The following is a 24382-nucleotide window of genomic DNA, read 5'->3' as shown; positions in this document are numbered from 1 at the left end:
GCTGGAAGGCGATGAGGCCTAGGACATGCATCACAGGCGAATGGAGGCATTAACAATGCAACCTTGTGTCTTCTTAGGCCTATATTATTTGTGCATTTAACAAACATTTATTTAGTTCCTACTGTGTTCCTGGCACTGTTCTAAGTGCTGGGGGTACCATGTGAATGAATATCCCTGCCATCAGGGAACCTACCTGCAAGGGGGATACCCAGTAAAGAAGGAGACACTCAGGATGACGTCAGGCAGTGAGGAATGCCGTGATGAACGCAAGGCTGGGTGAGGTGAAAGGGGGTGGTGTTTTAGGGTAGCTGAATCACAAGGAGTCAGTTGTGTGAAGTCTGTATACACGGGAGAGTCTTTGTCAGGTGGGAAGAGCCAGTGGAAAGGCCCAGGCTGGGTGGATCCTGGTATGATGTAAAGGCAGGCTGGGTGCCATCTTGGGAGCGAGGGAGGTGAGAGACGGGTGGAGTGGGAGGGACAGAGCAGGCACGTCCAGGGAGTCTTGGCCACAATGACCATTCTCGAACCACTTAAACTTAGAGGGTCTCAAATTCTTGGGTAAAAACAACTTTCTGGAAACAATGTGTGGTCCTTTTTGTTTTTTCTTCCCCAGTTCTGCATTTCTTGAGGCACTTTGAATGGTAGCCCCCTCAGCCTCCCACCCTGCTCTGCCTTAACTTCCGCAAACTCTCATGGTAGAAGAGGACAGCTAGATTCTTGTTCAAACCACTCTTTGCTGACCCTGGTTCCTTGCACACATTGTCCTGCTCTGCAAAGAAGTATTTTGAGTATTTCCTAGGGTCTTTGGTGGCTCAGATGAACCAATCCCAGTGGCTTCTAACAGCTGGAGAGTAAGAAGGATCCTGGAGCCGGGGAACTTCTGACAGCTCCTGCTCATCCCTGGAGAAGACAGAAGCCTGTCACCCGGTACACTCCAGAGGAACACGCACCTGACAGCCAAGGAGAACTGGGCAGTAGTCCTTGGATGTTGGGCATCATTTTCCCTGGGCAGTTGGGAGTCACTGTGCTTCTCCCACAAAAACTCTTTTCACAGCCCAACTTGTACACAAAACCATCAGACTGCTAGCCCCAGGGCAGGGGCCTACTATCTTCCTGTCCCAGGACTGAGGGGCTCGAAAACTATTGTTAACCTGAAGACACCAAAAACCTTGACAGTGCTGAGCTTGTTACAGCACCATCTTGCTGTGTGTCCATGTGCAGGTGCAACTGTACGTGAGATCAGCGGCCAACAACCACCCTTTCCCAGGCCACATTCCATAAGTAAGAGGCTATGCTACACCCCGAGATGAGATGCAGCCAATAAACCTGTCTATGTATTGACCTGAAAAAGATGTCTTCTACATATTCAAAAAAAAATCATATATAGTAGGATCTCTTTTCTTTTCAAGATAAAAAAAAGTTGGTATATACATAAAGAACCAGTGTGGAGGCAAACACACTAATCTGTTAGCAGAGGTCAACTCTAGATCAATATATCTCAAATATTATTACTAGATGTCATTTGAAATGAGTGCTAAAAATGCTCTTGCCTAAATCCTCAGAACCTCTGAGGGAGGAACCTAGGAATCTGGATTTTTTTTTTTTTTTTTTTTTTTTGAGACAGAGTGTTACTCTGTTACCCAGGGTGAGTGCAATGGTGCCATAATGGCTCACTGCAGCCTTGACCTCCTGGGATCAAGCGAGCCTCCCACCTCAGTCTCCCAAGTAGCTGAGACTACAGACACATGCCACCACACCCGGCTAATTTTTTATTTTTCGTAGAAATGAGATCTCACTATGTTGCCCAGGCTGGTCTTGAACTCTTGGCCTCAAGTGTTCCTCCTGCTTCAGCTTCCCAAAGTGCTAGGATCACAGGCATGAAGCCACCATGAAATCTAGATTTTTAACATACCCCTCTGGGGGTTCATTTATATTAAAGAGTTTGAGGAGCATTGTTCTACGTCGTAAAATTACAGGCCCTTCTCCTTTGTCACTACATTTCTGTAATGTTTGTGGCGTTAAAAAAAAAAAAGCCTCAAGCTTATATTACTTTTGTTATCAGAAAAAGACTCTAAGAATTAAAAATGCAAGAAAGAGCAACCTTTCCCAAACAACTGTAGTTAGTTAGGAATCACATCTGGCTCAGTTATGTCCATCTGAATATGGGAAAACAGAGGCCCTCTGAACAAACAAGCCTTTGAGGCGTTTACTCCAGGTAATTGCGTAATTCAAGCCCCAGCCGCTGTCTCCTGCATCCTTCTGTGTGGTTTTCCCTGGAGGTCTTCCTATTCTTCCAAAAGGAAGGACTCAGGGAAGCCAGGGGCCTGGGGATCTGCATACTTGCTCAGCCCCCTGGTGTGCTGGGGCATGAAGGGGAAGCCCAGGGGCTGGGCACACCCTTCCCTGTCTTCCCTCCCATCCCTTTTAACTCTGATTTCTTGGGAACCAGAGGAACCCAAAGGAAGGGGGACAGGGAAGACCAGAGGAGGCAGTCCTGACAGGGAGGTAGAGAATTTTCCTGCATCTATAATGGGCTGGGCTGCAGTATGCAGAAAATAACCTCCCCAAACAGCTTTTCTTTCATTTCGGCCCCTTTCTCCAAGCCCATGGGCGCCTGGAAGAGCTTATCTGGGCCCACAAACATCAAACAAGAAGTTTCCATGGCAACTTAAAACTTCCTCCTCAACCCTGTATTCAGTCTAAATCTCCAAGGCCCCTTTTCAAGGCCTCAATGGGGTTTCTGAGCAGCCACCCACAAAACAGCCCTAGGATTAAACCGTGCCCCCTGCCTCTCAAACATGCTCTGCTGAAAGGACTCGGGGTGGGGGGAGAAGAAGCTGTACTTGCAGAAAGAACCTGTCATGGGATCCGTGGAGAGATTATAAAAGCAATGAGAGTCGCTTTTACAACAAGTTTGAACCGGGAAGAATTTACCCAGTCGAGGGATTTCAAGCGTGAAAGCAGGAAAGTGTGAGGGGGTGGGGATGAACTTAGAGTCTTGTTTCTGAAAGCTGGCTCTCCACCCAGCTGCAATTAGACATGGTTAATTTGGTCTCTTAGCTGCAGAAGGACCCTGGGGTACCTCCATCCCCAGTACATTTTAATTCCCGTGTAATCAGACAAGAAGCATAGTGAGTGAATCTATGGATGGTGAGAGGATGTGAGAGGGAGCATGTGTGCGTGTGTGTCTGTTTCTGTGTGTGTGTGTGTGTGTGTGTGTGTGTGTGCGCGCGCGCGCATGCGCAGGAGAACCTGGGCAGACCACAGCTGTCAAACCAAGCAAACTTCATGATTCCTGGCAGCATAGTTGCTAGATGTACCAAATAAAAATGCCACACATCCAAGTTAAATTTGAATTTCTAATGAGCACCAAATAACTTTTTAGTATATTCCATGAAATAGCTGGAACATGCTTACACTAAAACATGATTTGTTGTTTCTCTGAGATTCAGATGGAACTGAGTGCCCTATATTTTATCTGGCAGCCCTACCTGGCAGAGGCAGGGGTGGAGGCTGCGTCTGCCCCTTTGGCTGCAGAGGAGAAGTATAGCTGCTGATGCGCACAGGCACCTGGGGAAGTGCCTTTTTGTCCATAGTGCAGAGAGATGATTTCCTCCCTTCCAGGAACGTGACCTGAGCTCCAGGTAGGATGCAGGTAACGCCCCTCAGGTGGACTTGAACTACTGGACTGTACTGCCTTCCAGGCATGGCCAAACAGGAATTATTCCACAGAGGTGACCCTTCTAACCCTGTGATTAAGAGCATGGACTCTGGTGCCAACCCAGACCCCAGTGCATTGCTGGACAACTAGGTGACCTTCAACTCTCTGTTTCCTCCTCCCCAAAATAGGGCAGACATGTTTTTGAGGAACCAAGGAGTTATGTTCTGGAGAGCCCTTCACACTGTGGCTGCCACAGAGTCAGAGTTAGGGCTCTATAAGTGGCAACTATTATTTTGATAACTCACTTAAGAGCATTCACGTTCTTTTTTTGTTGTTGTTGTTTTTTGTTTTTTTGAGACAGAGTCTTGCTCTGTTGCCAGGCTGGAGGGCAGTGGTGCAATCTCGGCTCACTGCAACCTCTGCCTCCCGGGTTCAAGCGATTCTCCCATCTCAGCCTCCCGAGTAACTGGCATTACAGGCACCTGCCATCACGCCTAGCTAATTTTTGTATTTTTGGTAGAGACAGGGTTTCACTATGTTGGCCAGGCTGGTCTCAAACACCTGACTTCAAGTGATCCACCTGCCTTGGCCTCCCAAAACGTTGGGATTACAGGCGTGAGCCACTGTGCCTGGCTGAGCATTCAAGATTTTCATCCAACTGAAAAAAGTGGAATTAAAGACTAGAGTCAGAACAATCTCTACAGTGTAAAACACACACACACTATACATAGCAAGGATTGGAAGGAGACATTTCCAAATGTTACCTGTGGCCGCCTGTGGTTACTGGGATTATGTGTTAGGCCTCCTCCTCTTTAGTCTCAATTTCTTGAAGTATCTATGGTGAGCATGTCTTACTCTAATATTAAGACATTATTTTAGCTGGGCACGGTGGCTCTTGCCTGTAATCCCAGCACTTTGGGAGGCTGAGGTGGGCAGATCACCTCAAGTCAGGAGTTCAAGACCAGCCTGACCAACATGGTGAAACCCTGTCTCTACTAAAAATACAAAATTAGCTGGGCATGGTGGCAGGCGCCTGTAATCTCAGCTACTCAGGAGACTGAGGCAGGAGAGTTGCTTGAACCCAGGAGGCAGAGGTTGCAGTGAGCCGAGATCATGCCATTGCACTCCAACCTGGGCAACAAGAGCAAAACTCTGCCTCAGAAAAAAAAAGAAAATAAACGAAATTATTTTGAAATACCTTGGGATAAACATTTTTCTTTTTCTTTTTTTTTTTTTTTGAGACAGGGTTTTGATCTGTTGCCCAGGCTGGAGTGCAGTGGAGCAAACACAGCTCATGGCAGCCTCAACTCTCTGGGCTCAAGTGATCCTCCCACCTTAGCCTCCTGAGTAGCTACGACCACAGGCATGCACCACCATGCTGGGCTAATTTTTAAAAATGTTTATAGAGACGAACTCTCACAATTTTGCCCAGGCTGGTCTTGAACTCCCAGCCTCAAGGCATGAGTCACCCAGTGTTATATTATCTGCTGTATGACTTGAGGCTACCGTTAATGAAAACAGCCTCTATTTTGGGTCTGAATCTGTAATGTCCTCCTTGGGAGCTCCTCAAGGAAAGGAAGCCCACCCCTTCACCACATGGCCAAATTGGCTCCTTACTCCCATTCTCACTTCCTACTGCTCCCTGTGTGGAGCCGCCAGAGAGCGGGTCCAGAGGCACACCGCCCTGGTTTGAATCTCAGCTTCACTCCCGATGAGTTGTATGACCTTAGACAAGTCATGTTACCATCTGAGCCTTGGTTTCCTCATGTTTCCAATAGCGGTTACCATTACTCTGCTCCCTGAGAGGAGGGGCAGATCTGTTTTATTTATAAATACATCCCTTCACGTTGGAAACAGAGGCCAATAAATATTAGCTGGATGAATATATGAATGAAGGGAGTTGATGAGATGGCAGATGTACAGCAGAGATGGGGTGACTGTGAGTGACTAACAATTATGAGTCATTATTGTGACTATGATCAGAAGGTGTGCAGACTTTGGCATGGATGGACAATAGTTTGAATGTGTTTTCTACCTCTTTGTGGGGTAGAAAATGTTCCTTAGCGGACCACGGGCAAGGTACTTAAGCTCTCTGAACCTCGGTCTCCTTATCTCTTAAATGGAGATGACAATTGGCAGTGTCTTTGTGAGACAGGAGAATAGGGTCTGGAGGCAGGGGACATAAGGCCGCTTCACGGTGACTTCTCAGAACAGAATGAAATCAAATGGAAACACTTTGGCTATGACAGGAAATATCCTCTCCATTTACATAGGGAGTGCACTCAGTAAATGATTATATAACTTCACTTCGTCCTCTTCGTCTACATAGGACGTGCACTAAGTAACCAATGGAAACCTCTAGAGAGTATTTAAACCCCAGAAAATTCTGTAACGGGGCTCTTGAGGCCCCACGCTCGGCCCCCCTCCCGCCCTGTGGAGTGTACTTTCATTTTCAATACATCTTTGCTTTTGTTTATTCTTTCCTTGCTTTGTGCTTTTTGTCCAATTCTTTGTTCAAGACGCCAAGAACCTGGACACCGTCAACGGGTAACATTTGTAGAGTGGTGGAGGGAAGGAGCCAGGGCAGCCTGCGCAGCGGATACTAAGTGCTCGCCAGTGCAGCCTCCGTCCCTTTTCCCAGGCACCCCTCCCTTCCTGCTCCTTACCCGGCAGGCTGCAGCCCTTGGAACCACTCCTACGTGTTTGCTATTCTGCGTGGGTTGATAGCTAAGAGGTGAGGGGGAACACAAGGCCTTCAGATTAGGGAGACCCCCTCCGCAGCTTTGTGAAACGATCGAGAACTGGGTGGGGACACTTAGGGTGGCGTGCTTTGTGGGGAAAATGCTTTGTGGGGAAATCGCCGGAGCAGGGATTTGAAATCAGATTCGTCTGACGATAAAGCTTCTCCCTCTCTGCCTGCCCCGCCTCAGCCAGATTTGAGACCCTCCTTTAGGAAGGCGCCGCCAATCCTGAAGTTTGGACCAGTTCTTGCTTTGGGACTTGGATAACTGTGGTTCCAGTAACTGGGTGGCGGGATCTCCCCGAGGCGGGGCCTAAGCGAGAGGGGCGAGCAGTTCCAGACTTGGACGCGCAGGGCGCGGGGACAGGCACCGCCGCTGCAGACGCGGCAGCTGGTTTGCCTCGCGCTTTTGGCTCCACAGGGGTCGGCGGGCAGGCCCACGGGTAGCGCCAGCTCCTTGCCCAAGGCAGAGCGTAGCTGGCCCGTGAGTCCAAGTCCATTGACGCTTTGTAATCACGGACCCGCACGGTGCAGGATCCCAGCACGAGATAGCATTTCACCTCCTCCAAACGTCTCTCTCCAAGGATACTCCGGAAGGAAATACCACAAATGCTTACTGGGGCTTTGCTTTCTCTTTTTTCCCCCTACATCCCTGTATTCTCCGAATTATTTGGACACTGGTCATACATTACATTAACTTCATTTTTCTAAATAAAAAGGCCTCCTTTTCCTGAGTAGAAAAGCAACACGTGTTTACTGCAAACAAGCAAACAAAAAGATGGAAGAGAAAAAGCATCTGTCATCCAATCCCCAACCTTAAGAAATAAAACCACCCTGTGTTTCCTTCCAAATCGTTGCATGCACACATATAGAAAGGCAGTTGCTCTCGTAGCTCTCTTTCCCTTCTCCTCCCCTCCTATGTCATGCCTCACTGGACAGCAGACCTCCTTCAACCTTGCTGCCAGGCTCCTGCTTCTTTATGCCCCATTGCCTGCTACTCGGTCGTGCCCATTTTCCTCTCTCCTGGCCCAAACCTGCCGCGCCTACAGCCGCCTTCGCGCACTTGTGTGAGTCTCTGTTTAAGAGATCAGCCAGGAGGTGGAATCGCACAGGACTTCTGTAGTCAAGAAACTGTGTGCGCGTGTTCTCACACATAGGAAGAAAACAATGTATGTCATAGATCCCCAAAAGGATGAATACAGGAAGAGGGAAGGAACAAAGGAAGGAAAGAAAAGCGGAAAGGAGGAAGGAAGAAAAAAAAAAAAGAAAAGTAATTAAAAAGAATGACGTGAGGATCGTTTGAGCCCAGGAGTTAGAGACCAGCCTGGACAGCACTAGAGAGACCCCGTCTCTACAAAAAATTTAAAAAATTAGCCGGGTGTAGTGGTGCGCACCTGTGGTCCCAGCTACTCAGGAGGCTGAGGCGGGAGGATCGCTTGAGCCCAGGAGTTGGAAGCTGCAGTGAGCTACGATTGCGCCACTGCACTCCAGCCTGGGAGAAAGAATGAGACCCTGTCACAAACAAGCAAGCAAAAAGAATGACGTAAGGTTAGGAAAGAAGCAGAGCAACGAAGTAGAGGCGCCCAGCGGCGGGCTGACCAGGGACTGAGCGCCGTGCACCGCCGAGCCCTCCTCGCGCTCTTCCCGCGGCGAGGGTGGCATTGCTCCCACTTACCCGACCTGAGCAGCACAGCCCGGTAGAGTCCGGTGGCATCGGAGGGCCCCCGGGCCCACTCGCCCAACCTCTGCGCCATGCCCGCGCGCCTCCTACTGCAGAGCCAGCACTGCGGGTCCCGGGAGCGCACAGCAAGAGCGTAGTCCGGAGCCCGAGCGCCTCCGCGACGGTGACGCGGCTCCAAGGCCCAAAGCCCAAACCCCGCCGAGGGTCAGGTTACGGCGGCGGGTGAGGAGATGCCGCCGGGGGAAAGAGGGGGGCAGGGGCCAGGGCAGGTGTCCGCGCCCAGGTAGCAGGTAGGGCGCAGGTGAACGTCTGCAGTGAGGACTCCTAGCCCCGAGGTTCCAGGGCCGAGGCGAGAACACAGTGTCCTGACTTCAGGATCCGTCTCCCGCCTACTCTTCTCCTTTCTTTGGCCGCCGGCCTCGTTGATGCTACCAGCATGGGGTTCTGAAGCACCATACCTGGGATTAGGTCTCACCACCACCATTTAATAGCTGTGTGACCCCACGATTTAGTTACCTAGCCTTGCAGAAACTCAGTTTCCTCATCTGTAAAATGGGGATAACCAGAGTACTTTCCTCACATGGTTGTGAGGTTAATCAGCTTAGAGTGTGTGTGTGTGTGTGTGTGTAGTCCAGAACAGAGGCTGGTGCAGAACAAACACTATACAGTATATACTGGTACTTTAAAACATGTCCCAAATATCATGGGGTGGGTGACACTGAGAGGCAGGGTCTTCGCTGGGTGCGAAGGCTGAGGGCGGAGGTCTACGGAATTCCACCAGATTGCTTTCTCTGGCTTTGTGGAGTGTCTGTAACAATCAGAGATGAGTGGGCCAATCAGGTCTAAAGGTGGGAGGTGCCAAGCTCACCAGGGGCTTCAGGAGATACAAGAAGCTGGCAATTTTGAGGATCTATTCTGTGTCTGGTGCTGAGTTTCTTCTAAAATAAAAATTCATGTTAATTGTGTGCTTCATGTTCTGTTTCATTTAATCTTCATAATCCTATGAAGCAGGGTCTATTAACATTGCAAATGAGAGAAAACAGAGACTCAGAGGGGTGATGCAACTTCTCTGAAGTCACACAGTGTGGGACTGGGATACCTGAATGCGGGTGGTCCGACTACAGACCTTGGCCACCTGCTCCTTTTCCTTTCTGTTATCTCATTCACTCGTCACAACAGCCCTGAAGGGTGGGATTCCCTCCAGTTTACAGGTGAGGTCTTTGAGACTCAGGGAGGTGAGGTGGCTTGCCCGTGTGTGCACAACCAAGACCCAATCCAGTTCTCTGCCCACAAAATTTATGCCCCTGAAATCTAGCGACTCCTGGAGCTGTCCAGGGTACTGGATGGCCTCTGTTCAAGACTGTGTCTGAAAGGGTCAGGGAATCTTGAGCTGGCTGTTGGGGTCTCGGCTGCCTGTTACCAGTCTTGGTACCTTCAAGGCCAACTGTTGGCCAAGCTCTCTTTGGTTGGCCCATGGCCACTGCCCAGACCCAGCTTCTGCTCTGACTCAGGGGTCCTGTACCTCTCTGCTCCCCAGACACCATCCAGTGTCCTGAAGGCCCATCTGCCACACCTCAGACACCAGTCAGGGGCCCAAGGTGACACTTGATCTTCGGGGGCCTCACTGGTTGGTCAGATTGATTGTGTCTGTCATCAACAACCCGCCTTCAGGAGTGCCAGGCATGATTCCAGATATTTGGCGTTCACTACCTTATATCCTTTCTTCAGAGGATGAAATTTTATCCAATTTACAGTTCACCTCATTTAATCCACTTGATAGCTCTTTGATCAAGCTATGGTTCTTTCTTTCTTCTTTCTTTCTTTCTTTCTTTCTTTCTTTCTTTCTTTCTTTCTTTCTTTCGATGGCTCACCACAACCTCCACCTCCTGGGTTCAAGCTATTCTCCTGCCTCAGCCTCCTGAGTAGCTGGGATTACAGGTGCATGCCACCACATCCAGCTAATTTTGTACTTTTAGTAGAGACGGGGTTTCCCCATGTTGGCCAGGCTGGTCTCGAACTCCTGACCTCAGGTGATCCACCTGCCCTGGCCTCCCAAAGTGCTGGGATTACAGGCATGAGTCACTACGCCTGGCCTCAAGCAATGGTTATGTCCCTTTTACAGTTAAGGAAATAAGGCTCAAGTGACGTGCTCAAGATCACATAATGAGTTGGTAGTGGAGCCAGAATTTGAACTCAGATGGTGCCAGAACTTTTGCTGCAAGGGGGAAACCAAAACAGCTGTGGAGCAAAGTGGGACTCAGGGAAATTGTGGCTATGGGATGTGCTTTTGTGGAGCATGCTGAAGGGATGGACTCTGGCCGCACCTAGGAATTCTAGGTGGGTCTGACTTACCTGAGCCATTTCGTCTTTGCTTCTCATTTTCACTATGAAATCTGGCCTGAGGAGAGTATGTTTTCTGTAAACAGAAAGAAAGTAGGTGGAGGTGAGGACCCTTGGTTCTTTGGCAGAGGGAGGGGTGATGGGATATTCACAATGTATTTGAGTCTTTTGACGACTCAAGGCACTGGTCAGGGTCAAAGTCCTCTCCAGAGAAAGAAATTATCATAGTCTTTGGAATGGATGTATGTGTGTGTATGTGTGTGTGCCCACGTGTGTATTTAAGAGACACATGCTCTTTTTTAAAAAATAAACTTTATTATTTTTTAAAATAGTTTTAGATTTAGGGAAAAGTTAAGAAGATAGTACAGACAGTTATCTTATACCCCACACCCAGTTTCCCTGTTATTAACACCTTACATGTATGCAGCTGTACATGTGAGTTGTATGGTGCATTTGTTACAATTAATAGACCATATTGATGCATTATTATTAACTAAGTTTATACTTAGTTTATACTTTATTCAGATTTCCCGAGTTTTTACCTAATGTCTCTTTTCTGTTCCAGAATCCCTCCAGAATACTACATGACATTCAGTCATCATGTCCCCTCTGGCTGCTTTGGCTGTGACAGTTTCTCAGACTTTCCTTGTTTTGGATGACTTGCACAGTTTCTAAGAGCCCTGAGGCCCATGTTCTTTTAGGTCAAGCTCATGCCCATGCCGTTCCTTCGGCCTGGACTGCCTTCTTCCTACCTTCCTGGCAAAGTCCTCATTCTTCAGGGATCAAGTCAGAAGGCTCCAGGACTTGGTCCTTAGGCCCAGTTCTTGGACATCTTCTCTTGTCTCTCTACACTCTCAGGGCTTTAAAGAGAACTCTAAGCCAATATTCCCCTAATGTATTATATATTTTCAATCTAGACCATGCTTCTGAGCTTTGACCTTGTCCAATCAGCTACTTGACATCTTCACTTGAAAGTCTAATAAACACCTGAAACTCATCATGGCCCAAACAGAACTCTTGACACCCAAGCCTCCAACCTGTGCCTCCCCTGTCTGCCCCATCTCAGCACATGGCTCTACTCTGACTCTGTTGCTCAGACCAGGAGCCTGGGAGACTTCCTTGCCCTGTCTTCCTGCAACCTCATAGTCGTCTGATCTCCCAGACCTGGTGAGTCCACCTTCTAGTGAATTTCTGGAGTCCATCCACTTCTCCCAGGCCTCCATGCCACCACCCTAGCCTGGGTACAACTGAATACCAGCAGTAAATTGTTTTCTGTATTAGTCAGTTTTCACACTGCTATAAAGATACTGCCTGAGACTGGGTAATTTATAAACAAAGAGGTTTAACTGGCTCACAGTTCCAAATGGCTGGAGAGGCTCCAGGAAACTTACAATTATGGTGAAAAGTGAAGGGGAAGTAAGGAACATTTTACATGGCAGCAGGAGAGACAGAGAGAGAGCATGTGCAAGGAAGTGCCACACTTTAAAGCCATCAGCTCTTGTGAGAACTCACTCACTGTCATGAGAACAGCATGGGGGAATCTGCCCCATGACCTAAACACCTCCCACTAGGTCCCTCCCTCGACATGTGGGGATTACAATTTGAGATGAGATTTGGATGGGGACACAGAGCCAAACCGTATCACTCTCCTTCAAGTCGTTCTCCACAAAGACTCAAGTGTGAGCTATTAAAGCATAACTCAGATCCTGATTCTGCCTTCCTTGGAACCCTTCTGTGTCATGTCTTCCCTTTGCACTGGGGACTCAAACCCACATGCCTTCCCCAGGCCTACAAGGCTTCTGCAGCCTGGCGCTTCCCTGCCAGCCTCTCAAATTCCATCTGTTTGTTCCTTCCACTGTGCAAGGGCCTGGATGCCTCAGTGAATACAACAAAGGTCCCTGTCCTTGTGGCGTTCACATTCACATTCTAGCGTGGGAGAGAGATAATAATCACGATGAATAAGTAAGGTAGACAGTGTGGAAGGAGACCAGAGAGACTTGGGAAAAAAGGAAGTGGAGAGGAGGGAAAGAGGGTGGCTGGTGGCAAGTGGGGACCACCTGTGGTCATAAGTAGATGCTCAGATGGGTCTCAGTGGGAAGATGAAACATGGACACAGACTTGAAAGAAGCTGGGAGTTAGCCAAGTGGACATCCTGGGGCAGAGTCAGCAGTTACTGCAAAGGTTCCGAGCTGGGCTGTGCCTGGCATATTCAGGAGCAGCAAGGAGGTCAGGGTGGCTGAAGTGGAGGGAACACAGGGGCAGTTACATGAGAGAAGATCAGTGAGGAGACAGGGGCCAACTTCCCCCATGCCTCATACTCCAACCACTGAGAACTCTCTGGGTTGCCTGAAAGCCATGGCTTCTCTCACCTGCCAGCTTCTGCAGGAACTATTCTCTTCACCTGGGAAGCTCCCCCATTCTGCCTGGCTCACTCCTTCTCATCCTTTAGGTCTTGGCAGAAATGCTGCTTCCTCAGGGAGGTCCCCCTCAACCATGTGCTTCCGTAGCACCCAGACTTCCCCTATGTTAATACTTCCCACTGAATTATGACTCTTTCAGCCCTGCTTCCTTCACCACACTGGACTTGCCTTGAAAAGGAATTGGGTCCTATTCACAGCTGTCTCCCCAGGGCCCAGCCTGGAGCTGTGCTTGGAGTGGACACTCAACAAAGATTTACTGAGGGAATGAATGAATCAGTGAATGAGGGAATGCAGCCACATAAAGGCCTCTGCGCTGTATGATAAAGTGGGTAATTTCCCAGAGAGTGAGCCAGGGCCAGAACCAGGAGAGGCCTCAGCTGTGGCCTGCTCAGGGATGATCAGGGGGAACAGAATTGCCTGGGGTCCTGTTGTTTCCCCTGGGGGTTCCAATTTTGAATTTCACCACCAAGGAGGGGATGGAAGAGGGAGAGGGAGAGTGTTTGTGGTTTGAAGTATCTTTTGTGCTTTTTTTTTTTTTTTTTTGAGACGGAGTCTCGCTCATCACCCAGGCTGGAATACAGTGGTGCGATCTCGACTCACTGCAATCTCCACCTCCCAGGTTCAAGTGATTCTCCTGCCTCAGCCTCCCAAGTAGCTGGGACTATAGGCGCCCACCACCACATCTGGCTAATTTTTTGTATTTTTAGTAGAGACGGGGTTTCACCATGTTAGCCAGGATGGCCTTGATCTCTTGACCTTGTGATCCGCCCGTCTTGGCCTCCCAAAGTGCTGAGATTACAGGTGTGAGCCACCGCGCCTGGCCTCTTTTGTGTTTTTTAATGAAAGGATTAAGGGAAGAAGTAACCTCATCTGTGGAAGAAAATTTCAGGACATAGAAAAAGAAAAAGGACCCAGTCTAGAGAGTCCAGAGGGGATCTCATCTCTCTCCACACAAAGCCAGAATTTCAGAAGAAGCAGTTCCCAGAACTGGAGTTCAAAGAAGTGTCACTTGCCTCAGGGATTTGCCCCTGCCCGGAACTGGCAAATTGACTTTACTCACATGCCCTGATCAGGAAACTAAAATACCTCTTGGTCTGGGTAGACACTTTCACTGGATCGGTAGAGGACTTTCCCACTGGGTCTGAGAAGGCCACCTCGGTCATTTCTTCCCTTCTGTCAGACATAATTCCTTGGTTTGGCCTTCCCACCTCTATACAGTCTGATAACAGACCGGCCTTTATTAGTCAAATCACCCAAGCAGTTTCTCAGGCTCTTGGTATTCAGTGGAATCTTCGTACCCCTTACCGTCCTCAATCTTCAGGAAGGGTAGAACGGACTAATGGTCTTTTAAGGACATACCTCACCAATCTCAGCCTCCAACTTAAAAAGGACTAGACAGTACTTTTACTTCTTGCCTTTCTCAGAATTAGAGCCTGTCCTCAAGATGCTACAGGGTACAGTCCATTTGAACATTTATATGGACGCACTTTCTTGCTTGGCCCCAACCTCGTCCCAGATACCAGCCTCCAGGCGACTATCTTCCAGTCCTCCAGCAGGCTAGACAGGAAATTCGCCAAGATGCTAATCTTCTATTGCCTACTCCAGATTCCCAGCCATATGAAGACACCCAAGCTGGATGATCAGTTCTTGTTAAGAATCTGACCCCTCAAACTCTACAACCTCGATGGACCGGACCCTACTTAGTCATCTATAGTATCCCAACTGCCATCCGCCTGCTGGACCCTCCCCATTGGGTTCACCATTCTAGAATAAAGCTGTGTCCATTGGACAGCCAGCCTGATCTCTCCTCTTCCTCTTGGAAGTCACAGGTACTCTTTCCTACTTCCCTTAAACTCACTCGCATTTCTGAAGAGCAGTAATAACCTTTATGAGCCTAATATATCCCTTCATTCTATTAGGTCTATTCATTCTTACACTACTTTTTGCAACAGGCCTTTATGCAGTCACCTCCGCTACTTGGACTGCATCCCAAAAACTTGTCATCCCTACTATCTTCTGTCTAGTCATACTCCTATTCACCATTCTCAACTACTCGTAAATGCCCTGCCCTTGTTTACACTGCCAGTTTACACTTTTCCTCCAAACCATCATAACGGATATATCCTGGTTTTACCTCAAACAGCCACCCTTAACTCTCTCTTGAGGTGGATAAAAGATCGTCAGTGGCAAGGTACACTCCAATTCTTCTATACTGATGAAGTCTTTTTTTTTTTTTTTAACTTTTCTACTCACTCTTATCCTTGCCCCCATTCTCCAGTTACTCTCTACCCCTCCCTAATTACCTCCAACATACTATCAATCTCACTGACTCCCTCCCTGCCATTTCTAATCTCTCCTTAGCGAACAATTGCTGGCTTTGCATTTCCCTTTCTTCCTGCTCTTACACAGCCGTCCCCGCTCTACAGGCCGACCGGACTACCTCTCCCTCTCCCTGCACCTGCGAACCTCCTTTAATAGCCCTCATCTTTACCTACCTGAGGAACTTCTTTACTTTCTAGACTTCCTAGATTTGGTGAGAACTCCCCAGACATTTCGCACCAACAAGCTGCCACATTTCTCTGCGTCTACTTACGGCAACCTTTCTCCTTATGTCAATTCCACCCCTCCGACCCCCATATTTGGACTCTTCACAACACAAACTACTATCCCCGTTGCCGTTCCTTTGTGCATCTCTCAGCAAAGATCCACCGGAATTACCCTGGGTAACCTTTTACCTTCTCTATGCTCCTTCACTTTTCATTACCAAAACCATTACACACATTACCAAAACCATTAGGGCTTTTCAGCTCTGTATTACAGATAAGCCCTCTATCCATACTGACAAACTTAAAAATATTACCAGTTACTATTGCTTAGGAAGACATTTGCCCTGCATTTCACTCTATCCTTGGCTACCTTCCCCTTGTTCTTTGGACTCTCCTCCCAGCCCCTCTTCTTGTTTACTTATCCCCAACCCCATGAATAACAATGAAAGGTTGCTTGTAGGCACTGTGCGCTTTCTCATACACCATGAAAATTGAACCCCCCCAACCCAGTTGCCCCATCAATCCCCTCTACAACCTCTAACGGCTGCTGCCCTCGCTGGATCCCTAGGAGTCTGGGTGCAAGACACCTCTTTTGGTGCTCCTTCTCATCTTTTCACTTTACATTTCCAGTTTTGCCTTACACAAGGTCTCTTCTTCCTCTGTGGCTCCTCCACCTACATGTGTCTACCTGTTAACTGGACAGGCACATGTACACTAGTTTTCCTTACCTCCCAAAATCAATTTGCAAATAGGACAAAACAGCTTCCTGTTCCCCTCATGACACCAACATTTCACTACTGTTTTGTTTTTCTTATTATTAACATAAGAAGACAGGAATAGGTCTTGACTTACTTACTGCTGAAAAAAGAGGACTCTGTATATTTTTAAATGAAGAGTTTTGTTTTTACCTAAATCAATCTGACCGGGTATGACAACATAAAAAACTCAAGGATAGAGCCCAAAAACTTGCCAACCAAACAAATAATTACACTTAACCCCCTTGGACACTCTCTAATTGGATGTTCTGGGTCTTCCCAATTCTTAGTCCTTTAATACCTGTTTTCTTCCTTCCTTTATTCGGATCTTGTGTCTTCTATTTAGTTTCTCAATTCATACAAAACCTCATCCAGGCCATCACCAATCATTCTATATGACAGATGCTCCTTCTAACAACCCCACAATATCAACCCTTACCCCAAAATCTTTCTTCAGTTTAATCTCTCCCACTGTAGGTTCCCATGCTGCTCAAAGCAGCCCGAGAAACATCGCCCATCATCTCTCCATACCACCCCCCAAAATTTTCTCCACCCCAACACTTTACCACGATTTTGTTTTGTTTTTCTTATTAATATAAGAAGATAGGAATGTCAGGCCTCTGAGCCCACGCTAAGCCATCATATGCCCTGTGACCTGAACGTATACATCCAGATGACCTGAAGCAACTGAAGATCCACAAAATAAGCGAAAATATCCAGGTCCTGCCTTAATTGATGACATTCCACCATTGTGATTTGTTCCTGCCCCACCTTAATTGATCAACTGTTAGTTGTATTTGTGACAATACACCCTCCCCGCCCTTGTGATAATGTGTATTCCCTGGCCCTTAAGAAGGTACTTTGTAATGTTCTCCCCACCCTTGAGAATGTACTTTGTAAGATCCACCCCTTGCCCGCAAAAAATTGCTCCTAACTCCACCGCCTATCCCAAACCCGTAAGAACTAATGATAATCCCACCACTCTTTGCTGACTCTCTTTTTGGATTCAGCCCACTTGCACCCAAGTGAAATAAACAGCCTTGTTGTGGGCACGCACACACACACACAAAATGTTGCTTGCACACCTGCCAACCCCCTTCCATTCAAGACTTGTTGGAAAATAACGCCAACCTGTATCCAGTGGAACCTCAGCGTCCAAGGCAGAGGCCTCTCTCCCTTCAATGGTTGGCATTTGGTGAGCGAGAGAAACTCCACCTAGATCATTGCTGATGCATTACTGATAACTGATAGTATTTTCCAAGGACTATGCTGAAAAATATGGCCAACTGTCATGTGTTCACACCATTTTCAAATCGGGACATGCTGGCTTAGTTATAATTTTGGTTAGTGAAAGTTAGCAGACACAAATTCCAGAGGAAATACTGTTGTGTAATGCACAATACATCTCAAGACAACTGGGCACAACTCAATCTTCCCTGAGGCAAAGACATCTGCATTTCTCCTGTCCTTCCTGTGGCCCCTGCCTGCCTCTTTTTCATGTCCTGATTGTTGAGAAAAACCTCTTGGCATTGGTCACTGGCAGCCTCAATGATCCTATCCCCACATCCTCCTCTTCCCCAGTTTGTCCCATTGCTTCTCCTAGAGGCTGAAGCCTCAATGTGAAAGTATCAAGAAGACCAACCATGGGCCCAATCCACATCTGCCATAGTCTTCCCCATGCACCAAGGAGCATTTAAGGGACCTTGCTTTATTTGTTTTTAAACATTTAAAAATTGAGGTGTAGGCTGGGTGCGGTGGCTCACGCCTGTAATCCCAGGACTTTGGGAGGCTGAGGCAGGCAGATGGTGTGAGCTCAGGAGTTTGAGACCAGCCTGGTCAACATGAAGAAACCCTGTTTGTACTAAAAATACAAAAAATTAGCCAGACCTGGTGGTGGGTGCCTGTGATCCCAGCTACTCGGGAGGCTGAGGCAGGAGAATCACTTGAACCTGGGAGGTGGAGGTTGCAGTGAGCCCAGATCGTGCCACTGCACTCCAGCCTGGGTGATGGAGCAAGATACCGTCTCAAAAAAAATAAATAAATAAATAAAAATTGAGGTGTAGCATAAAGTCCACTAACCTTACTTGTGCAGCTCAATGAGGTTGTATATATGTGTTCACGCACATAACCACCTCCAAGATCAAGATATAAAACAAGATTGGCTTGCTTTATATCTTGATATATATGACAAAATATATTTCAAGACTGACTGCACCCCAGTCAATACCTACTTTCTCCCAGAGTAGGAGCCATTCTGGCCTCTGTCACTACAGATTCGTTTCTCTTACTCTAGAACTTCACATAAATGGAATAATAAAATGTGCTAGTTTTGGCCTGGCTTCTTTTACTCAGCCGTGTGTTTGAGATTCATCAGTGTGGCCGCCTGTGTCAGTAGTTCATTCCTCTTGATTTCTGACTTAAGTATTCCATTTGGTGGCTATGTCACAGTTTGCTGATACATTCTCCTGAGAACGAACATTTGGATGGTTTCCAGTTTTTGGCTATCACTCATAAAGCTGCTATGAACACCTTTCCATGAATTTTTGGGTCAAAATGATTACTCATTTCTCTTGGGCAGATATCCAGCAGTGGACTTGGGGGGTCATAGGTAGGTGAATGTTTAGCTATAGTGGATACTGCCAACAATGATCATGTCACTTCGTATTATACTTCTGACATGTTTACAACATAGATTTTTGGGGACACATTGAGGTCACTCCCATACACAATGCTTTGGATTGGCAGGGAGGAGGAAGGTGTTAGCAAAATTGCATCGTTGATAAATACACATGGGCCTGAATTCTGAATTTGGAAGAGATGAGGCTTGGACCTTAGGGTATTTGTCCTTGAAATCTGGAGTGAATCAGTTGGAGGTATGTCTCTAGGTATCTTTACTTACACCTCCATTAGACTGTAAACACTATGAGAATAGAAATTGCAACTTATTCAGGGATGTGTCTGCAATGCCTAGCACAGTTCTTGGCACATGGGTGCTTTGTAAATAAAAATTAATAGATTATCAACTTAATAATTGTAGCAAACAGCTATCGAGCCCATTCTACTGCTGGGCACTGTAACATGACTTTACCGATATGGTCTCATTTAAACCACATGAAAGTCCTCTGAGATTAGGGAAGAGTGAAGTTCTTGTGAAGGAAGCTGAGGCCTTCGGCAGGTTAAGATACACAGTTGGATGGAAATTAAAAAATAAAAAAGATACACAGCTGGCAAGTGGCAGCTTTGTAAGTAGACTTGAGGCAGTCTGACTCAGGAGCTTTTGTGTGTGTGTAAGATGGCAAGAGCCTGCACTCATTTTACAGAGGAGGAAACTGAGGCTCAGCGAGGTTAAGGAACCCTTCTCCCTGGAGTCAGCTGGGCCAGCCTCCCCACCTGGCTTCTTCTTAAAGGTTGAATATTTGTAGTGCAGAGCGCTGGCTGCTGCCCTCCTCTACAACCTCCATTCTCTGGAGCACACAGCCACTGGATGTCACAACACTCACCCCGAGCCTCCACCTCAGGGCTTCACTCTCACAAAGCCACCCTATTGTGAGGTGACGCCTGCCACCTCTCTTTTCCATCCCCAGGGATGGAGAGAATCAGACCCGGCAATCCTTCCTTTAAAGTGCTGGGCTCTGTTTGGAGCAGGCGCCCAGCCCTGGGACTTGTTCCTTTGCAGGGGTCCACTTACATCACATGGGTGTTGGGTTCTCAGCCGAGGTGCAGTAATGAGGGCACTGCTTTCCATCAAAGGAGGCCTCCACAATTCTGGTCTCCAGGGCCTTCTCACGCCTCCATTCATTCAGCCCCTTAGGTGTCAGAGGCCCAGAAAACTGCTCTCCTGGAACTCAAGCTGAGGCCCTGGGTGGGAGCCACCCACCCCCCGCCAGCAGGCAGAGGGGCAGTCTTTTCTCCACACCTTGGACTTGGTGGGTGGTTGTTTCATTTCCCTTAAACGCTTGCAAAATAATTCACACAAGTAATACATAAATCCACTGCTACTGTAAACATTTGGAACCTCTCAGTTGCATACAGATTTTAAAAAGTAACATTTTTCCTTACTGTCTCAGCCATGCCCTAATCTCTTCCCTGAGTCATCACTGTTTTTGATGCTGCATGTGTGAGTTTGGTCATTTTTCTGCAGCTTCCTTTTTAAACTCTGTGGTATGTCTTGGAGACATTTCTTTTTTTTTTTTTTTTGAGACAGAGTTTCACTCTTCTTGCCCAGGCTGGAGTGCAATGGTACGATCTCGGCTCACCGCAAACTCCGCCTCCCGGGTTCAAGTGATTCTCCTGCCTCAGCCTCCCGAGTAGCTGGGATTATAGGCATGTGCCACCACCCCGGCTAATTTTGTATTTTTAGTAGAGACGGGGTTTCTCCATGTTGGTCAGGCTGGTCTTGAACTCCCGACCTCAGGTGATCCACCTGCCTCGGCCTCCCAAAGTGCTGGGATTACAAGCATGAGCCACCGCGCCCGGCCATGTCTTGGAGATATTTCTACATCGGTACATGTAGATCCACCTCACTCTTCTGATCTACTACAGTGTAAACCGCAGTGTGACGCCCTATAGTTGTTTTTTTAAACCATTCTGCTTTAGTTGGACATTTAGGTTGCTTCCAATTTTTCTTTTCTTTTTCTTTTCTTTTTTTTTTTTTGAGACAGAGTTTTGCTCTTGTCACCCCGGCTGGAGTGCAGTGCTGGGATCTCAGCTCACTGTGACCTCCGCCTCCCAGGTTCAAGTGATTCTCCTCCCTCAGCCTCCAGAGTAGCTGGGATTACAGGCACACACCACCATGCCCGGCTAATTTTTGTGTTTTTAGTAGAGATGGGGTTTCACCATGTTGGCCAGGCTGGTCTCAAACTCCTGACCTCAAATGATCTGCCTGCCTCGGCCTCCCAAAGTGCTGGGATTATAGGAATGAGCCACCATACCCAGTCTCAATTTTTCACTATTACAAATAATTCTGCTCCAGACACCCTTGTACTTGTTGCCTTTCTGTCCACATGGGTGAACGTTTCTCTAGGGCAGACACTGGGAAGTGGAAATGCTAGACCAAGAAGTACATGTATCTTAAGTTTTAGTAGATGCTGCCAAATTATTTTCCAAAATGGCTGTACCATTTTCCAAACCTGCCTTCCGTGCCTGAGATTATGGGACTGTCCACACCTTCAGCAAGCCTGGATGTGAGGAATCTAGGTTTGTCTACTAAAAACTAAAACTAACCTCTAGTGTTAGAAGTCGGGATAGCGGTTGCCCCCGTGGAGGGCAATAGCGGATGGGAAGGGGCAGGAGGGGCTTCCAGGGTGCTGTTGATGTTCTGATTCTTGATCTGGTTACACAGGTATTTTCAGTTTCTAAAAATGTGTGAAGTAGTGTACTTAAAACAAGTGCACTTTTTTCTTTTTTTTTTTGAGATGGAGTCCCGCTCTGTCGCCTAGGCTGGAATACTGTAGTGTGATCTCGGCTCACTGCAACATTTGCCTCCCAGATTCAAGTGATTCTCCTGTACCTGGCTAACTTTTTGTATTTTTAATAGAGATGGGATTTCACCATGTTGGTCAGGCTGGCCTCAAACTCCTGAGCTCAAGTGATCCTCCTGTCTCAGCCTCCCAAAGTTCTGGGATTACAGACGTGAGCCACCATGCCCAGCCAAGGTGCACTATTTAATATGCGTGTTATTCTTTGGTAAAAAGTACAATTTCCCCCCATTCCTGCAATTTAATGGGTGATAGGACAACATCCCATGATTATTTCATTTTGGAGATTGAGCCTTCTTTTGATATTTGGCCTTCTGGATTCCTTCTTCTGGGTCTTGTGAGAGTGCTGTGCCTGCCAGGGAAACCCTTTTTTTGGAAAGGGGAAAAGGGACTTGACTGTTTCTGAGCATCTACTATATAGATGCTCTTGAATCCTCACAGCAACCTTTCAGGGTAGGTACCATTTACCCCATTTTACAGACAAGGAGGTGAGGCCTCAGAGCAGACCTGCCCAAGGCCATAAAATAACCGACTGAAGAGTCCTACCCTCCTCTCTGTCTTTTAAGTGACAGCTGCTTGTGTGACAGGCTTTGGGGAACCCATGCAGCAGGCATGATCCTAAACCCCTGCAACAGCCCAGTGCAGTAGCTATATCGTCATCCCATTTTACAGATGAGAACAGTGAGGCTCAGAAGAGTTGAGTGACTTTTGCTCAGCTCCTCCAGTGATGGAGCAGGTTTGAGTCCAGGTCGGCCTGGCTCCAAAGCTGGGACAGTGAATTCAATAGAATGTTCTGCGAGGATGGATACATTCGCTGTCTTTCTGATAACATGGTAAGCACTAGCCACATGCGACTACTTAGCACTTGAGATGTGGCTAGTGCAACTGAGCAGCTGAAATTTTAGTCTTATTTAATCATAATTAATTAAGTGGACTGCTTTGGACGGTGCAGCTCTAAGGAGACAGGGCAGGGGGAGAAACGCCACAGGGAGCACGCAAAGAGAACAGAGCTGCCACCAGGTAGGAAGCCTCCAGCCCGCCACAAGGGACTCACTGAAGGACCCCCACAGGACCCGACAGAGCCCTCACAGGTCTCCCTTCGGGCACCAGAACCATGCCCTGTGGAAAGAGCCAGCATTTTGTAATCAGATGCAGCCTTACCAAGCCTCTTAACCTAAGACTCAGGTTCCTCGTGTATAAAAATAAGTATCAAAATAGAGCTTGTTTTAATATTGAATGAGAGAATACACAGTGCCTGGCACATAATTGGTACTCAATAGGCTATTTAATAATCACATCGCTATTACCACAATTCTGTTATTGATCATAGGCTCACTTTTAAACTTTTAAATAAGCTTTTTCATTATATAATAATAAAGCCATTTAAATTGTTATTCACAGTTATTAAACAATGCAGATGGGTGTAAAGCACAACCCCCAAATCTCCAAATACTTCAAGCCCACATCCTCCTCCCAGAAAAAACCGATGTAAGTAATTTCTTATGCATCTCTCCAGGAATTGTCTGTTCTTCTATAAACATCCAGAACGATTCCAATCTATACTTTAGAAAGTGCAGATGGGATCACACTAAATGTACCAGCGGTTACACCTTGCTTTGTCACTTTACGGCACATCGAGGACATGTTTACACACTTGCACATTCAGACTCACCACATTATCTACTGTTTGCACAATGTTTCATAGCAGAGGTCATTGAAAACTTATTTTAGAGGTCCTAACTGATGGATATTTAAGTGGTTGCCATATATTTTGCTGTTATGAGGAAGGTTTCGATGAATACCCCATGTGTATCTTTCTGTACATGGGTAAGTGTACCCACCCAGAGGGTAAATTCTTACCATTAGGATTTCTGGGTCAGTGACTGGGATATTTTCCACTGTGCTGAATCTTGGTATATGTACAATCTCATGTTAAACCTCTTAAGAGTACTGGATTTTAAAGGAATATTCTGGCAAGTTCTTCTGAAAAGGTTCTTCAGTTCATGCTAATAATCACCCCTGGAATGTATTTGCTGGGTGGGTTGGAAATTTTGGCAAAAACTGATCTTTTATTTAAGCAGATCTGGTTTTTAAAGTCTTTGTGGTGTAAATGTGGATGGGGCCCGGAGAGGGGACTTGGCAAGGGGGCTCCTGGAGGTCAAGGAACTGGATCCCCACTAATCCCATCTCAGGCAGGCTGGAGCAGAGGGAGAAAATTCTGCCTTCCTGGGAGGCCTATCCTGTATGAGGCAGAGCTTTGAGAGCTTATGAAATAACACACCAGGAAGCTGCTGAGTCTGTGGCTCAGGGCAGGGAAGGGGGAAGAGAGAAGACACCCAGCAGGCTTTGCCAGTGACCGGACAAGGGCAGTTCTCAGCAGGTGAAATCTAAACGGTCCACAAACGTAAGAAAGACGCTCTGCCTCTCCAGAAATCAAAGAAAATGCACACTCAAGAAACAATGAGGTATTATTTTTCACCTATCAGATTGGCAAAAATGAAAATATAATGATACCCAGTGTTGGAGAGGGTGTGAGGAAGCAGACACTCTGGTGTACTCCTGGAGGGAGTGTTGATAGTACAGGCGTCCTGCGGGGAAACGTGCGTCGAAAGCCCTACAAACCAGGCAGGTATCTGTGCTGTTCCATTTCTAGGTATTTGTTTTAAGAAAATAATTGAACATATTTCACAAAGATATATGGTCAAGAATGTGCATTAACAAGCATTGTTCAAGATAATAAAAAGATTGGCAATATGGTAAAT

The 24382-nt window shown here is 47.2% G+C and overlaps 1 protein-coding gene across 2 annotated transcripts in view; it reads right to left on the bottom strand.

Moving 5' to 3' along the window:
- The window catches only part of FAM107A (family with sequence similarity 107 member A), a 66335-nt gene that overhangs the window by 16956 nt on the left and 24997 nt on the right, over positions 1-24382 (bottom strand). The window contains exon 2 of one of the 2 annotated variants that reach the window (XM_025376793.1): positions 10435-10498. In XM_025376793.1, coding sequence (XP_025232578.1) covers positions 10435-10498 — 64 coding nt within the window. Of the gene's footprint in view, positions 1-8076; positions 8328-10434; positions 10499-24382 lie in introns of those variants that run through there. The other variant, XM_025376794.1, reaches the window with a different exon arrangement.

The sequence above is a fragment of the Theropithecus gelada genome, chromosome 2, assembly GCF_003255815.1.
Source record: "Theropithecus gelada isolate Dixy chromosome 2, Tgel_1.0, whole genome shotgun sequence".
Taxonomy (NCBI): domain Eukaryota; kingdom Metazoa; phylum Chordata; class Mammalia; order Primates; family Cercopithecidae; genus Theropithecus; species Theropithecus gelada.
The sequence above is the reverse complement of the archived record's forward strand: the minus strand, read 5'-3'. Positions and strand labels throughout refer to the sequence as shown.